Here is a 17,964-nt window from a genome sequence, read left to right on the forward strand (position 1 = left end):
TAAGGTTCCATGGCAACTCATTCCATCTTGATTTGTTGTCATCAAAGTATAAAAAAAAAACACCTTAAACACAAACTGCAAAACCAAAAAAAAAAAAAGAAAACGAGTTACAGATAAATTCACTATTTGAACAAATCAACTCAAACCCAGATAACATAAACTGAAAATTGTCCAAGTAAACACTTTAAACCTTCAAAAATCAAAACTTTACAAAAACAAAATGTGCCCCAGAAGACAAAACGTCCAATTAAACACACAACAAAAATAAACCCCAAATTACTAGCACCACAAAATATTTCTCAAGCAAAGAAATGCACAATTGGGGTCAGTGAAAAACTAAATTAAAAGCAACCCACGTGAAAAACTATTGCTGCAGTTTGTGGCAAGAGTGTTACGAAACCTCCATCGAGTGAATCAGTTTCTCCGAAGGCAAGAGTTGTTGCCTGCTTCCTCTGATGAGAGCTTCCGGGTCATGAGCCAATCAAAGAGGATGGACAAAACCCGTGGCTTAATCCTTGGAGGTTCTCGGAGAAGCCCGAAACCGACAAAATTGGTGCCAAAGCATAAAAGGAGTAAGGTTCCCACTCTCGACTCTGTTGCCTTAACTTTAGGTTCCGCTTCTCTCGCTTCTTGCAGGCACATTGCAGGTACAGATTTCACTGAAGCTACAAAAACTCACCCTTTTGTACCTCCCTTGAACATATCCCACGAACAAACTACTCTTTTTGCCCTGCAAGTTACTCTCTTTCCAAACGCTGGATTGAATCCAGTGGTGGTCTATGTGTGGGTTTAGGTTTGCAGTGAGTGAGTTGAGTTTCGGATTCCAAAAATTGTTTTGTGAAGTGAACTGAATTGAGAATGTAGAATTCGGTCACTTAACGGAGAGAGCTTTATTGCCTCAAATTAACAAATATTAGGATGCAATTGAGACAAAAAAAAACATGAGGACCCAATTGAGAATTGGGTACAAATATGAGGACTAAAACATATATTTAACCTTTTTATTTTATAAAATTACAAGTGTGTATATTTTTCTTCTGCGTATATATATTTGCTGAGATGATAAAAAAAATTACAAAAATGTATTTTTTAATATACTACAAACTAATTATATAAAAATTTAATTTATACTTTATAAACCAATTAAACTAACCTGTAATTTATTCAAAAAAAATTACTACTGTTAATATTTTAATATATTGTTTTACTATTTACAGTTTTATCTTATTTACTATTATTTTCAATATTAAAAACACATTTAATTACTTTATTAAAGATATCTCTCGTTAAAGATAGTTTATTTGTATTATTTCTTATTTAGTTTTGTATAGTAACAGTTATAAAATGATTGAGGAAGCCACAATTTAATTTATGAAAATGAATATTTGTGTTTTTTTATCCTAAAAATATAAAAAAGACGAGTTAATAGTTCATTTGTATACTCGTTATAAATTATCGAGTAACAGATAATATTTTTTTAATCAAATTTAATTAGTGAAATATTTTATGGTTTGTAAAAAACATTAATGTAACTTAATGCTAGGGTGAATAAATATAAAAATTAAGTGGCTCATTACTTTATTTATTATATTTTTTATATATAAGTTTCAACTATTTCTGAAGACTCTTTAAAAAAATTATTATGAAAATTAGTTTTAACTAGTTAACTATTTTTTCCAAATTGTGTACTCACATCATTTGGTATAAGTATTTAAAGACATTCTTAAAATTTATTTAAAACTCATTTTCTAGAACCAATTTGTTTTTCATAATTGACATCAAAGTTAATCTTTTGAGTTTTTTTTTTCTTTTTCCATAACAAGAAGAAAAGTCCAATAGTGTAATGAAAAACAAAAGAAAAGTCATTAATAGATTACCTTTGTTTCAAGGTAAGAATTTTGACAAATGATGATAGTCTTTTTGGAGTTATGTTATATAAACGTATGAATATAGTGAAAAATGATGATAAATAAACAAAATAAATGAGTGGTTACACATAATCCTCAAACATGATTAGCACAAAGATTGTTCAACTTAAAATACATAATATGCTATTATAAACATTGTTTTAGAGGAAGGATAAGCAAATAAGATAAAATGTAAAAAACTTAATTTGTTTATCAATCAATATAAACTTTTCAACAATAGATAAAATGAGAACATACAAATCATATTAAAAAGGTTTGAAACAATATGCCATTGGACTTTAAAAATAGTAGAGATTGTGCTAAGATAGTAAAGACCATAGACCCTGATGGTACATTAGTTAAAGCTCCAATAAAAGGACTTAAGGAGGACAAATCCTTAGTGCTAAAAGCCCATAATAAAATAAGTACTGCAACTATAGCTTTTGTTTTAGAGAGAAATAGTGTATTGATTTGGTATTTGAAAAAATTGAACATCTTAAAATAATTCGTTAATTAAATTTGATGGGCATATCGTAGAAAAACAAAATCAAATGAACACGACACGTGTGGGACATAGTAATGATGAACGCAAAAGAAAGTCTCACACCACTCAATTCCCTCCACGTTTCATATACAAACCAATAAAATAAAGGTTTAATAGGTTCAGAGGTCTCTGTTTATGTAGGTTCGTTCCAATTGGGTCCTCCTATTTTAGAAGTGCTCAATTGGGTCCCTAATTTGATAAATTTGACTCAATAAAGCCCCTACCGTTAAATTTTGTAGGCGACGTTAACTTTCTTGCAATGTGGCATACTGACCGTGCAATTTTTAATGACGTGGCACAGTCTGACTTGCTGACTAAGGCCTCGTCCACCATCTCCTTCCAAACCCTCCCCTCCAATTGGTGTAGATTCCCAACCGTCGTGGCCCGTGAGGACGTCAAATCAAGCTTTTCCGACAAAGACCACCATGGCAAGCGTGGTTCTGCGGTTGAGACTGTCAAACAGAAGACGCCAATGACGGTTCATGTTGTTCATCTCGTCATGGAGCTCTACGAAGAGGGTGAGCTCTTCAACGTTATAGCTGTGGAAGCCAAAAGGGTCGATGCCCACTACTCATCAACATTGCTAGAATCCCATTCTTCCATACATCTTTCACACAATATCATCCAAAATCAATGAATTTTAAGGAAAAATTATGTATTTTTACAGTAATGAGATTCAAGGTATATTTGTTTGAACCTAGAAACAATTTTTGAAATTAGGCAAAGCTTAAGAATCAAAATCTAAACTTTTGATCGTCAACGTTGCCGAAGACCCTCGTCACCGCTGCTTTAGCTCCACTTAGAACGTTGTTGTGTCGTTGGTTGTGGGAAATGCGAGTTGTTGTACCGTGTTGTGTGCTTCGAGAAAGACGAAGATGTACGGAGAAAGAAAACAAAGAAAACTCAAAACTGGACTAGATGAAGCTATGTTGCTGTTGCGTGCCTTCGAAAATGCATACACCCAAAATTAAGGTTTGGATAATTATTGCCAAAGGGTCAGCCTGCTCAGTCATGAGAAAGCACAAGGGAATCCAATGTTCCTTCCAATGGGTAATTTCAGTCATGGGAGGGAAATGAAACCACCAAATGATACAATTATGGCGGAAGTTAAGGAGATGTAACAAAAGGGAAGAAATTTCAAGAATACTAGACATCCCCTTAATATAGTTACAAATTATTATATTATATATAAAGCACATATCATAGTCACCAACGTCAATTAGGCTCCAACTTGGACTTCCTATACCAGTGCTCCTTGATGTGTTTCCATTTCCTCGCATAGGGAGTCCAACTCAAAAACAATCTCAGCTTTATTCCACTCATGCTCTGTAAACATCCCCCTCCACTTTGTCATCCATGGATAAATATATAAATATTAAATATTGCTTGTATTCAACATAATTGGTAAATTAATAAAGGATGAAAATGGAAAACATAGCCGAGATTAGCAGAAATTTCTTCGCGGATTGGTGAGTCTCCGATAATGTTAATCCACGGAGAGGTAATGGCGATAACGTTTCTCCGAGAGGGTCCTCTTAATCCAACGGGGTTAATCAAATAAAAATAAATCCATATAATGGCTTCTTAGTGTGCCACGTGTTTATTCAATGCACATTCAATATGCCACATTGCAAGGAAGTTAACGCCGCCCACAGAATTTAACGGCAGGGGCTTTATTGAGTCAAATTTATCAAACTAGGGACCCAATTGAGCACTTCCAAAATAGGAGGATCCCATTAGAACGAACCCGCAGAAATAGGGACCTCCGAACCTATTAAACCTAAAATAAAATAATAACACGTAATTTATCATCAAAAAATTATTAAAATCCTATAATAAAGTACGACATCTTCACATTTAGCAAGTTCTTACACATATTATATATTTATTATTATACTTTCATAATTTATTTCTTTTTACTGTATATACTTTTAATAATCATATTATTCTTAAAATTAGATTATCAAATAATTAGTAAAACGATTTTTTTATAGAAAGATAAAACATTAAGAGTAAATAAAAATTATTCAGTATATTTTTCTTTTAAGAAAGTAATAATAAAAATTTACTTATATTATTTTTTTCAAATTATTTATTTTTTAATGCATAATTAATTTTCAAAGAATCACAAAAAAAAATTAAATTTAGGTAAAATAATAAAAATTCTTTTGAGATTAATTGATAAAAGTAAAAATTTAGTTGTATGTTAATATTAATTTTTTAAAATTAACACACATGGTAGTTATGAAATACTCAAAGCAGAATATATATTGTTACATAACTATTAATACAATTAAAGTAAAATTAATGAAAATAAAAATTTTATATTAAGATTAAGTGTATGGTGATATGACTTTAATTTGAGTAATATTGCATAAAAAATTTATAGAAGAGATTATGTAAAAAAATTGGTTTAATTAAGCTATGAGTTAATAATATATGTGAGAACTTTTAATTGAGTTCATGTAACGACTTAACTAACTATAAATATAAATATATGTTTTAACTAATTTCAATTTAACATTAACAATCGATATCCATTTTACATAATATCATTATATGAGTACAATGCAAATAATCTATCCTTATATTTCAGAAAGTTTTTCATTCAAAGGTGCTTAATTTAAAATATATGTTTTAGTTACATATTTACAATATAATAAAATATAAAATTCCACATTTTTATTGTTACTTTTCAGTGTCAGCTATAAGTTCATTCACCTAATCCTATGTTTACGTAATTAATATATATATATATATATATATATATATATATATATATATATATATATATAATCATTGTACATAGAAATCACAAAGAAAATACAAGAATAAACTTATTTATCTTTATGAATTTTTGTCATAAATTTTATATTTTATCAATCAAATTACAATAAGATATAAATCATTTAACTCATCATTCAACATTAAACATAAATAAACTTATTAGACTTTAGTTCTAAAGATGTATACATATGATATATGATATCGATGTTCTTTTAAAGTCTTGCATCTCTCATAAATTTTTAATACAATAGATTTAAAATCAACAATAACATTTTTCTTATCCCAAAACCACCATCCTTATCACAAAATTCATCATGATAAGGTTAGTTTGTCTTTCATCCTTTAAGTCACAATATTATTTCATATTGATCCTGTAAACTATGAGTCTTCTTCAACTCTCACTACTTAAGTATAATTCTTTAAAGGAGTCAGTAAAGCCTTTTTTATATGGGCTAAAAAAAGTTTTCTATACTAATTCTAAAACCGGTATAGATATAAGGGGTATAGAAAGTTATATTTGTTAAATAACATGTATAGAGACCATAATCAACAACTTTCTCCCCCATGATGTCGTCGACCCCTTCTTAGATTTTGCTATCCAATCACATTTTTTATTTGCAATCTAACTCTTCCTTCTCCAAATCGAAATCTACTTCCTCACAATTTTCTTCTTCTTCCTTTATCACACACCAAAAAACAACTTGTTATATTATGTTTGAAAGTGACGTTTTCTTTCAAAAAAGAAGGTGTTGTTTGTCATCATATTCTCTAAACACTAACAACGAAAGTGTTGCACTACGTATAAATCTGCAATACAACCAAGAGCTCCACTACATCTAAAGCAAATTTGCCACCACGAACAATAGTGAAACCATTTTCGTGCGAGATGATGAGAGGACGTGGTGGCTCGTGCGAGGCAACGATATCATCAATGACAGTCTCAACCATGGGTGTTGCAATGACGACAACTTTGGCCTGAAGAAGACGAATGACAATTGTGAGCATGAGTGGCTTGTGCATGGGTGAATGATAACTCTCCAGTTTTTCATCTTTTTCTATGTTTAGAAGTCATTTTTAGTTCATCTTTGCACTTAATTGTATAGAATTAGATTAGCTTTAGGTTTTTCTATTAATTCTTTATATTAATTTGCATTTAATGCTAGTCAAGCATATTTAAAAATATAACCGTTAAAGTAGTTATAACTAGGATGAAAACAATTTTCAAAAGATAACAGACTTAATTGATTAATAAAGTCTGTAATCGATTAAGCTAAACACTTAAACAGATTTTGAAAACTTTTTCTCTTCAAAAACTCATCACAGCACATTTGAAAATGATATATGCAAATACACGAGTTTTAATAAATTTAACAACTAATGTAATCGATTCAAACTTGTTGTTTTGCCACAGTTCAAAACATAAGTTGTTTGATGACCTTATTGATTACTACAATCCTGTAATCGATTATATCATGCAAATATGCTTTTGTGTTCATGGTTTTCATCACACAAAAACATGCAATATGCATACAAATATATAATCATATCATAATCACAATAGTATGCAGAATCATCAGTATGTTAACATATGCATTTATCACAATAAGCATACACATTTCCACATATGTATTTCATCACATAGAAACGCATTTATGTTGTGGCATGACAACATCTACGTGTTGTTACTATCAATGTGTTGTCATCATAAAAAACAACCACATTAGGGATTGGGTTTAGCGATCACATTGCTCCCTCTATCAACAAACCACAACATATGCAATAGGCGACATTTAGTCATTGACATCTCGTCCAACAACCATTAACAACTCACCACTATACGTCCCTTTTAAAAAAGCTTCATCTAATCCAATTATTTCCTTACAAGAAACAAAAATTGTCTTTGCATGCCTTAAGACAAGAGAGTAAAATCTCTTGAAAACTACATCACCCTCATGATCCTCAATGTGTACCTTAACATTTGATCCTAGATTTCTTGCCAGCAACTCATGGGCATAATTGTAACACCCTTAACAGAGTGCCACTTGAAAATAATAAAACTCAAAATCTTACGCCAATTTTTTTTAATAACGTTGCAGAAACAAAACCTTAAAAGATCAATCGCCTTACAACATAAAACAAATCTTTACAATTCTTGGAATCCATTATTCAAAAATATACAATAACTTTTAAACATAATAAATGCTTAGCAACAAATTCCATCTCTCACGTCGACTACTCCAGTCTTGCTTTATCTGCAATGCCCTATTACGTTATCTAAAAAAATATTGGCGTAAGATTTTGAGTTTTATTATTTTCAAGTGGCACTCTGTTAAGAGTGTTACTATATCCTCTTATATTGTTTCTTAAAGGACTCATCAATGTGATCATAAGCAATAACTTTGGCTTTATAAGTCATACACCTAGATATACCAATGTTCCACTTTCTTTGAACTTTTTCACGAATATCTACATCCTTCACTTTAGGATTTTCTCCAACTTCTTGCTCAAACACTTGGCATCAAGTAACCTCAAATTGAACTCCCTGTTGCAGATATGCTTGTCAACAATAGTTCTTAGCTTCCATGTTTTCACAACCTCCATATAAGCACAATATATGGTCCAGGGGGATTTTCCTTTTGCACCCACGCACTTCAGCCTCAATCTTGTTTTATCATTTTTATTCCTCCCATTTTTCAAAGCATACCCTTTTATAGCTTCTAAAATATCTTGCTTTTCAGCAAAATATGTCCTAACTTCCTATGTAAAGTCTACCATACTTTTCAGCATACAAAATGTAGCAAACCTCCTACAACCCTCATTCTCATTAACCTCTTCATCGTTATGTGTTACACTTACTAATTCCTTATATTGCCACTCATCATCTGACAAACCTCTCTCATCATCATCAAAGTTGTTGTTCTAAGTGTCACTAGAACATTGTCCACTAAATTTATGTGACAAACTTTCTACTTATACTTGTACATTACCAGACCATTCTGCATCTGTATCACCATCTATATCTCATTCAAAACTCACATCAACTAGCTCCTCCAAGCACTGACTATTTCCATGTAGACTACCATGGTCACTAGATGAACTCCAACTACAAAAGATGAACTTCCTCCTCAACAACTCTTTCACACTCATGCACCTCTTGCTTTACGTCACCATAAAAAATGAACTGGATTTTCTGGCATACCATCACCTTCTTCACCCTTAAGCACATGTTCTTGTACATCATCATCACCTTCAACTTTAACACGACGATCTTCTTCACCCTTATGCAGCTCTTGTTGTACGTCACCATGGCCTTCACATTCACCACCAACTTTGCCTATACACCTACTGGACTCATGCAACACAAGTCCAACTTGTTCTTCATCATCATTAATATATTCAAGCATGTGTATTAGTTAGGGCTCAGAAACAACATGTACAACGTATAAATGAACATGACCATTAAGCCTAGCTGAGTTAGCCATATGCATGACACCAATGTCATCAATCAATAGCTCCAACCTATCTTCCAACACTAAACCCCCTCCTAAAGAGTACCACAAATGCTTAAAACCTACATATCCTAAACCTTTCACTACACTAACAACCACAAAATAACTTCACATATTAGGGTCAAAGGAAAAAGTTGTTGTCTCCCCTTCATACTTCAGGGTACCATCATTAACGAACTTCCCTCCATGGTGGAAAACACACTCAATAGCCTTGTCTATTATGCACAACACAATATAAACATATCTACACCCATTATGTAAACATATGACGACAAAAAAATGTATTAAAACAATAACAAAAGCGTACTCAAACACACACTATGAAATAACTATAAACATACATGGGGGACCACCATATCACAATCACCAACGCAAAGTAAAGCATTGAAACCATGGGGGACCACCACCCAATATTATGGTTTCCCAACCATAAAAAACCACAAAATAAAGCACAATCATTGTTTTGCTTTAGATTCACGTCCACTGACCACGTGCTTTAGCCTCGCACTTCCAACGACACAAGATCTCACACCTCACCTCGTGCTTCAGCCCTAATTTCTTCCAAACGTCGCGCTCAATTTCAAACTCCTATAAACCTTATTTCCCAATTGGAACAAAGACTCGCTTTCTTTTCGCCGACGAACCCTAATTTGAAACACCTTAATAGTTTTCCTCAATTTCTTTTCGCAAATGTGAATGTGATTTCGAAGGAAGAATGGGTTGGGTTGGGTTTAACTAAAATTCCCCCAAATTCTTAATTAAAAAATTGTAAATTACATGTCACATTATAGTTATTACCATATAAACTATGTCGCATCATTAAAAATAACACAATCAGCATGTTATGTATACGTCAATCTAATGACATTTGTGTAATTTAATAATATAACTCTATTTATTTCAATTTTTCAAAATTAAGAACCCAATTAAAAAAAAATAATAAAAGTCTTATTTAAGATTCTAACTCAAAAAGAAATTAAACCATAAAATAACGTCATCCAATTACATCATTTAATAAAAGAACTTAAACATAAAAACTCAAATTAAAAATATAAATTTATTAAATAATCAATCAACACTAAAAATTTATTAATAATAACTTAATTGGAAGTTGCCAAATTTATGACAAACTTGAAATTTAATTAATAAACTTTAAGATGATATTTTATTTTAAATATTAATTTCTAAACAGGGATGAATTAATTAATTTATTAAATAGGTGTATTGATTAAGAACTTTATGTATATAATAATTTTGTATATAAATAATTACATTTATTCTTCTTAATTTTTAATTTATTCTTATTTCTATTATTAATAATGACTTTAATAATCTCATAAATAAATTATATGGAGGGACAAAAATGGAGATAAATAAATTTTATAATTTGAAAACAAGTATTTTTCAATTTTTATTGATAATTTTATATTATACAAATTTGTTTTACTTTATAGGAATTTAAATTTAGATATATTTAAATATGTTAATTTTATTATATTAAAATTAAAATATTCGATGTTAAATTAAATAAATACTAACCATTTATATTCTTTTCTGGTGATGGACTAGGTTGAGTTCAGGGGCACGAAGAGGTTAGGTGGAGATACGAGTGTCTGGTGTTTCTATTAAATTAATAAAATAGTTTAGTATATAAACATAATAATTGTCTTCATAGATTAGAGATATCTGACGAAAGAACATTTTAAAAATATGTATATGATAAAATCTATATTTATATTATATATATTTATTTAAATTTAAAATTAAGAAAATATATAAAAAAAAAGTTGACGGATTTACCCACCAACTGAGCTATATAGTAAGGATTTGAGCAAAAGGGATAAAATTGAACAGTGTTTGAACACTAAAAAGAAGTTGACTTTTTTTGTTGTACTAATGTTTACAAAGTCCACGGTACAACCTACCTGGAAACCTTGAACATACGTGCCTTAAAAAGTTATATGTAGCCTTATTTATTTTATCAATTATATTGCTATCTTTATATAATTTTAATTAATTAATATAGTTATTATAAAAGCGAAAATGAAAAATGTATACATTATTATGGACTAAAAAAAAAGTTCACTGCTTTTAGATTTTGAATACAGGCAAAATGAAAAGTTTAATTAGTACAACTCGGTTAAATAGCTTTAAGATGTGAATCATTTAAAGAAACCTTGCTAAATATTTGAACGTGATTTTGTTGAGTTAGTAAGATCTGTTATCGGGCTAATATACAAATAAAGATTCTAGTTTGAATGTGATTTAGTCTTCTTTCAGATCTGGAAGCTCAAATTTCAATAGCAATGATTACTGCGCTAAGTGGGGTGGTGGGTACACTATTATTATTGAATTGTTTATCATAAACTGTCTTCTAAATTAAGCTTACTTATACAGAAAAATTCTTAATTCATCTTCCATCTTGAGATTTTTCCATGAGATTTTCTCATAGCTGCAGTGAAGCCAATAGAATTATGCAAGTGACATTATGCAATTTGAGTGGTCAAACCAAATGAGTCAAAGGGAGTCTTTGGTGGGCAAAGTTAACAACACTTTAGCCTTGTCATCATTTTACCAACTGCTTTAGCCTTGTCATCATTATCAGCGTACTGTATACCATCACCAACCATTAACTTGTTATCCTAACTAAATATAAGAATGCAGTGAATGTAGAATCATTCTTCCACACAGCACCACATATCAAAGACAAAGGTATGCTTTTCCTCTATCAGGTCAGGGAATTCTGTAAGTATATATATGATTTACATATTCTCCATTTCTTCTTCTGCTTCCTGGTATTTTGTCTTTACCATTATCTTTTATTTACCTGGAATATGGTGGTAGGAAAGTCAATGTGCCAAATTCTTAGTTTGGAGAATTCTAACACAAACAGTATTTGCACACCAAACCAAAATGCATTTCCACTCACTTATGATTATGTTTCAGTACATCAGAAGCAAAAGGGAAAAATATTTATTAAATAACCTATGCACACTCCAAACAACAAATTAGAATCCAAGTTGCCACTGTTAACTTTCTTCTCTCTCTTCTATCTATGCTAATGTATTCATACACACTCAGGAATCAGGATGCTACTGGATTACACATCAAGCTCTGTACAAAATTCGGACAAAATGCTGATTGCTGGATTGGAGAAAAACAAACCCAGAACAATATCAAAACAAAACAAACCAAAGAATGACACACTAAGCAATCCAATTTTATGTGCAAGTTTCAAAAAGGTAACTTTTGAGATGTTAGATATGTTGATGGCGGCAAGAATGTATCATGACATTCTTGGGGAACAGCATATGCCTTCCAAAACGGATCAATATTTGAATCTCAGATGGTTCATAGACTTGGTAGTAGGGCTCTTTTGCAGGGTGGTGGTTGAGATGAGTCAGCACTTGTGTTGATGGAAGGAGATTCCACTCCTAGTGTTTTCCTTAGGAAGTTCCTTTCCTGAAAGAACAATTTTAAAAATAAAGGTTAGTCTTCAGTGTCAAGCTTCGATATATTCTATTTCTTGACGAAAAAGAGACAAGTGTCATTACCAAAACAAATCTATGTATGTGTGAAAAAAACCCCAACAGCTTCCACTAATCTTGCCAAATAATTCAATGTTATTTGCAAGAACATGGCTTCTATCTTCTAGCACCAATAGAAACTACTATGTGTTTGATTGGATAAACTTTTCCAGAAACACTTCTAACTTCTAAGAGCAATAATGTAAGGACAAAAAATTATTTCTTTAAAAAGAGGATTTTTAAGTCATATAAACTAGTTTTGCTTTTTACGGTTTGTCTTTCCTTCTTATTTCCTTCTCCTACAAGTGTTTATGGAAAATTTTATCCAAACAAACCCTTCAGTTACACCACTATGTGCTCCAGCGTATTGGAAATTGTAGTAAGATCTTTCCCAACTAAATATGTACGCCAAAAAATCCAAATTTCTCTTAGAAAAACCTCATGCCATATGCACACATGTTGTATTAGTTTTACCAGCACATTATATGCCACCCAAATACTTGATTTACCTCTTTTTTACCAGCTTCAACAATTGTAGGTAGGGATTGCCTAAGCATTTCAAAATCCCAGCTCATCTAAGCCTGAATGGACTTAGAAGTAGCAATAGATGATATTAAGAACACTTGAGTTAAGTTTTCTACGGTTTCATCTTCTGAGTATTGACATCAAGGATGGAAAATAAAAAGCTAGCATTACTTAATTTATTATTGATAGATTAAAAGACACGATTCTATTAATCCAACAACTATTCATGTTAAGTTTCTAAAGATAACAACTTAAGTTCACCGCTTTAACATCAGCTGTGCATTGATAAGCTTTCCCCCAAAAATCCCCATTATAACAAGCTCTGCCATTAAGTTAAAAAGCTCCCTCATTTGCCTACTTAATATATCATATTACTAATAATATATAATCATGCTAGTTATCTCTATTAATGATATAATCTTTCTGTTGGCCTTAAAATTGTTCAATGCCAAAGTGCATGGCGGACTTACACTTTCTGAAAACTGTGGGCTGGGAATTCCTGCTGCCAAGGATCTGAACAGAGGGGTTACTTGAATAGGGGAGTTGAACTCCAATCTTGATGAGGTAGAAACAATTCCATCATTGTTTATCTGTTCCTCACAATATGGCAGTACATCTGCTAGAATACACATAATATTAACACTTACCATTTCCGGTATTAGCATATTGGATAAAGCATTTTATTTTAGAAAATATATAAAACTAACACTTCATATAATTTCCAGCTTAGGAATAACTAAACACTTAAGAGGTTAAGTTATTATCTGGTTATTCATCAACTCGTTGAACATAATTTACTATTTATGTGGTTAATTGTTACTAAACTGATATTCTATTAAAAGTCTTTTCCATTTATTTACCTTGATCTACATTTGCATTACAAAGAACCCCTTTATCATCTCTGCCTACTCCTTTTTCATCTCCAACTTGTTCAGACTTCATTTCAGTTTCAATATCTTGATGCAATGTGTGCTCTGAATTATCAACGGCTGACTGACCCAGGAAAGTTGATTCTGTACTGTACCCGGAACTGGCTGGAGAATCTTCGTATTGTTCCACTTGCCTAGAACATATTCAGAAACTATTAGACATTTCGCAGAGGCCACAGGCAAAGCAATAGTTTTAAAGATCTTAATGTACCTCCAACAAGCCTGGCCTTCCTCATTACTGCTTTTCAAGTCCTTATTGATATCTTTATCTACAAGCCGTAAATCTGAAATCTTGTGACCAGGGATGTTTGGTTCTTTGTTTCGGTTCAGAAACTCTTGAAGAACCTGCCATCAGTTCAAATGAACATACAGTGTAAAGAGTAACACTTATCATACTTATATGGTCAAGTAAAAAGAAATATCACCTCGTGATTGGTATCATAAAATCAAGCTGAGTTTTCAATATTTGAATACACGCTAGCAAGGTGACCGACCTATGAAACTATTTCAGAGTTCTCATTGGGAAGATTAACAACTCATTTGATTCATGCTTTCCTTTAAATAAATGCTTTAGATTCATATCGACATAAATTGCAAATGTTTTAGTCAAGAAACTAGGAGCAAACAATGCCTAAACTTTTTCAATTAGCTTTTAGCTTACCAGGGTGCTATAGGACGAAAAAAAGATACATGTGAAACGACTTTCAAATTTTTATGTAAATAGGCTAGCACGACAAGTTGCTTCTTTTTGATGCTAACTTCTAAGGATATAACTGAAACTTTTAGGGCTTTACTCATCACAAAAGGTAGTAAGTACATTTTTTAAAGAAGAAGTGTTCAATATTCAAAACTGAAGCAAGTTTAGAAGTTATAAAGCCTCACCTTCCAAGTGTGTTCAAGACTTTGGTCCACGTTTTCGGTATCAACTTTTAGAGCTAGTGAACTTAATAACTCTGCCTGTTCCATCAATACACTTCTCTTTGGGTCATCCCTTTTGAGAAATGTTCCTTGAATCTGGTCATCCTGGGCTGCAGAAGCATGACAAACCATCTTACAATGAGAGGATGGCTGAAGTTTTGTTTGCTGAATATATTAATTATATCATGTTTTCTTTTTCAAGTTTTACTATACATGAATCAAGCTCCAAAACTAAAGTTCAATTCAAAGATAACTACCAGAATCAAACTTGGGATTGCAATCATGCTGCGGGTTTGGCAAGTTGTTTGAGTTATGAGAGTTTTGAGCTAATACTGCAAATGGTGCTCTTTGCTGTTGATTTATTGGAGTTCCATTACGTAAATGTGATCGGTCTCCAAATTCGCTCTTTTCTGCATCATCAGGGATATGGGCCCTCCTATATAGCCATAGGATAAAATGTCAACAGTTCTCTAAGTAGAACCTGAGTATTTTGATACATAGAGTATACAGTACCTCATCTTTTTAATAGGTACTCCAGATTCAACTGTTGCATCCATATTATTATAATGTTGGAACATAATTCTCTTGCTATTTGAATTGATGTATGAAGTACTGTTTTCTTTTGCTAATGCTGCATATTTTTCTTTCTTTCTGCAGAGTGTCGAGAAACGGTTTTTCACGGCATTATCCGTTCTGTACAGAAAGCAATGCATTAAATATTAACCATCAATAAAATGGCTATCATATATTCACATGCACTCAAGAAGAAAAGAATCAATTTCTGGTTACCTGCCTGAAACCACCTTTGCTATTTCTGTCCATCTGTTACCAAATATTTTTTGAGCCTACAGAGAAAATGGCAAGAAATAAAATCACAAATGCCTCATTTATTCATGTGTACTGAAATCTAGTTGATGTTATCTGCGAGAGTATGCATATATATATATACATGAGATCTTGGTTGATTTGGTTGTAACCAACTTCTGACAGTAGGCTAGGCTGCTTCTCAGTGCTTAAGTTCGTCAATAGATTGTCTTCTGGCCAATGAAGACAAAATAGTCTTACAATGTGGCTCTCGACACAACTCATTCCTATAAAACTGACTTGTAAAGGGAAATTTACTAAGTTATATACAAAACTTGGTCATGCTATTGGTCAATGTGAACCTCCACCACACTCCCTAACATTGAAGACTACATATCTTGACTGTGAAGCTAGCAAGACTTTGAGGATAGTCCAACAATAGCTCAATAGCAAGTGGCCTGATAAACTCAACAACAATGATAGGATAAACTCTGGTATCATTTTAAATTTGGGCTTTAGGCCTAATTCAACTCTACAAATTTAACTTAAGAATTGTCTCTGACTTGTATCTTTCAATTTAGTCATACTACTATTCAACATGAACTCCAATCTTTTAAAGTTCCATATGCTTCACCATAAAATAAGCTTGTTAAGTGGGTTCTGTACACAGAGACCATCATTACCTCACATAAGAGCATGTCTTCCTCAGCTGACCATCCACCTTTCTTGAAATCAGAATTCAAGTATGTGTACCATCTGAAATATGATTAGTAATAGAAGGATCAGAATGGTAGTAACAAAGAACCCAACAGATCTCTTGAATCAGTGAAGATCAAAATTAAAAAATTGTAGACAATTGAAAAAACCTCACCTTCTTCTGCACTGTCTTGTCGTTTTATCTTTAAACTTAGATGCAATAATTGCCCAACTGCATATAATTAATTGCAATACAAAGCCCTTTAATGTCACTCGTCAACGAAGAAAAAAGTCGTGTTTATCAAAAAAGAAGAATCGGTAAAAGAAGAATGAGTACTTTTCAGTTCCATGAATACCAATCTGCTCCCTTAGTATATCATCCTCCTGAAAAAATCTCTTATCAATGTTAGAACTAAGTAAATGATATATATATTGCAAGTAAACATAAGAATTAAAATAAACGTAGAGAGCTAAAGAGAGAAAGAAACACCTCTTGAGTCCAAGTCACAATGTGACGCTCCTTCTTTTTAGATTCCTCATTGTGTTCCTTCTTTTTAGATTCTTCACTGTGCTCCTTCTTCGTGGACTCTTCATTATGGTGCTGCTTCAAATCTTGCGGCATCATTTACCACAGAGAGTGCTTATTATTCTATCGGCGTCCCTCTCTTCTTGACGCTCCTTCCTTTTGCCTGAACCGGCCAACTTGCATGCTGCCAAAGCTTTATGATTAGAAGCTTTTATGTTTTGCAAAAAAAAAAAAACAAATGAAAAAGAAAAAGCGAAACCATCACTTCTCCCTTCTCTTTCATATCCACCTTTACACCTTAATAAGCAAAAATCACATTCCCAAAAGCCCTCACCAAAAGGTATTCAATTGAAAAAGGGAAAATAAAATTGCTATTATAATCAGTGATCAAGGCAGAACAAAACAGGAAAACACAATCCAATGTTAAAATTAGAGAGCCAGAGGTATACGAAAAGGAGAGATAGATAATGGGTAATGAAAAATACTTAAAAGGGGTAGATGGGATTGGATCAAAATCTAATTTTTATCCAAACCCAACAAAGTACCAACTACCTATTTATTTCATGGATTAGTGGCATGTAAGAAAAATAACCCAGAAATGGTGGGGGATCTAAACAAATTGATGAACTTGGAATATACCCAAATGAGTAAAAGAAAGTATGAAATTGAGAAATACCTCAAATAGAACTAGGTTTGGATTAGTGATACGTATTCCGGGATAAACAGGAAGCAGAGATAGTAGAGAGAGTGGTATGAGAAGCAGTGTGGAGAGTGAGGTGAGTGTTTTATGTTGATCTGTGAGTGTTGTTTTGTTTTTCAGTTGTTTCTCTCTCTTACTTTTTTTGAAAACGGTCACCCAACACAACCCCTGAGTTGGTTGGTTCTCTTTTCTTACAAGAAAGAAAGAGAATAGAAAACCTAAGATTAATTAATACTTTTTATGTATTTGTTTAATAGTTTTAAATAAACGGATACTTGGTATTAGTGCGCGGGTATGAAGGAAGTTTGAATAAAATGCTGAATTCCATGAGAAGACTTGTGCTCTGCTGCTGCTCCTAACGTGCATTCTTCAGTCTTTATTAATGCTCTCATCGCTTATTCTGGCATACTTTCTCCTTATAAACAATGGGCTCAAAATTATGCTCCATTTTAGTTAAAATCCACATTTAAATAATAATATTTTATGATTTTATATAATATTTATAAGTTAAATCTCACGCATTATTAATTCTAATATAGTAAGAATAGTAAAATCATTAGGATTATCAAATAAATCGTAAAATTATATAAAT

The 17,964-nt window shown here is 32.0% G+C and overlaps 1 protein-coding gene across 3 annotated transcripts; it reads right to left on the reverse strand.

The window, feature by feature from the left end:
* Positions 1-11,642: 11,642 nt before the first annotated feature.
* On the reverse strand, positions 11,643-17,559 carry LOC106768134 (transcription factor MYB124). 3 transcript variants are annotated; one of them, XM_014653102.2, is made up of 13 exons: positions 17,349-17,559; positions 16,637-16,856; positions 16,484-16,530; positions 16,322-16,378; positions 16,134-16,206; positions 15,436-15,491; positions 15,160-15,339; positions 14,904-15,082; positions 14,611-14,756; positions 13,940-14,073; positions 13,660-13,862; positions 13,270-13,415; positions 11,643-12,209 (listed from the first exon to the last, which is right to left on the reverse strand). In XM_014653102.2, exons 2-13 carry the CDS (start codon positions 16,769-16,771, stop codon positions 12,099-12,101), a joined length of 1,467 nt encoding a protein of 488 aa, XP_014508588.1. In that variant the 5' UTR covers positions 16,772-16,856; positions 17,349-17,559; the 3' UTR covers positions 11,643-12,098. The 3 variants fall into 3 exon arrangements, with proteins under 3 accessions (XP_014508588.1, XP_022638857.1, XP_022638858.1); XM_022783136.1 differs by having other exon boundaries at positions 13,270-13,418; XM_022783137.1 differs by lacking the exon at positions 13,270-13,415.
* Between the last annotated feature and the right edge of the window lie 405 nt (positions 17,560-17,964).

This window comes from Vigna radiata, chromosome 7 (assembly GCF_000741045.1).
Source record: "Vigna radiata var. radiata cultivar VC1973A chromosome 7, Vradiata_ver6, whole genome shotgun sequence".
NCBI lineage: Eukaryota > Viridiplantae > Streptophyta > Magnoliopsida > Fabales > Fabaceae > Vigna > Vigna radiata.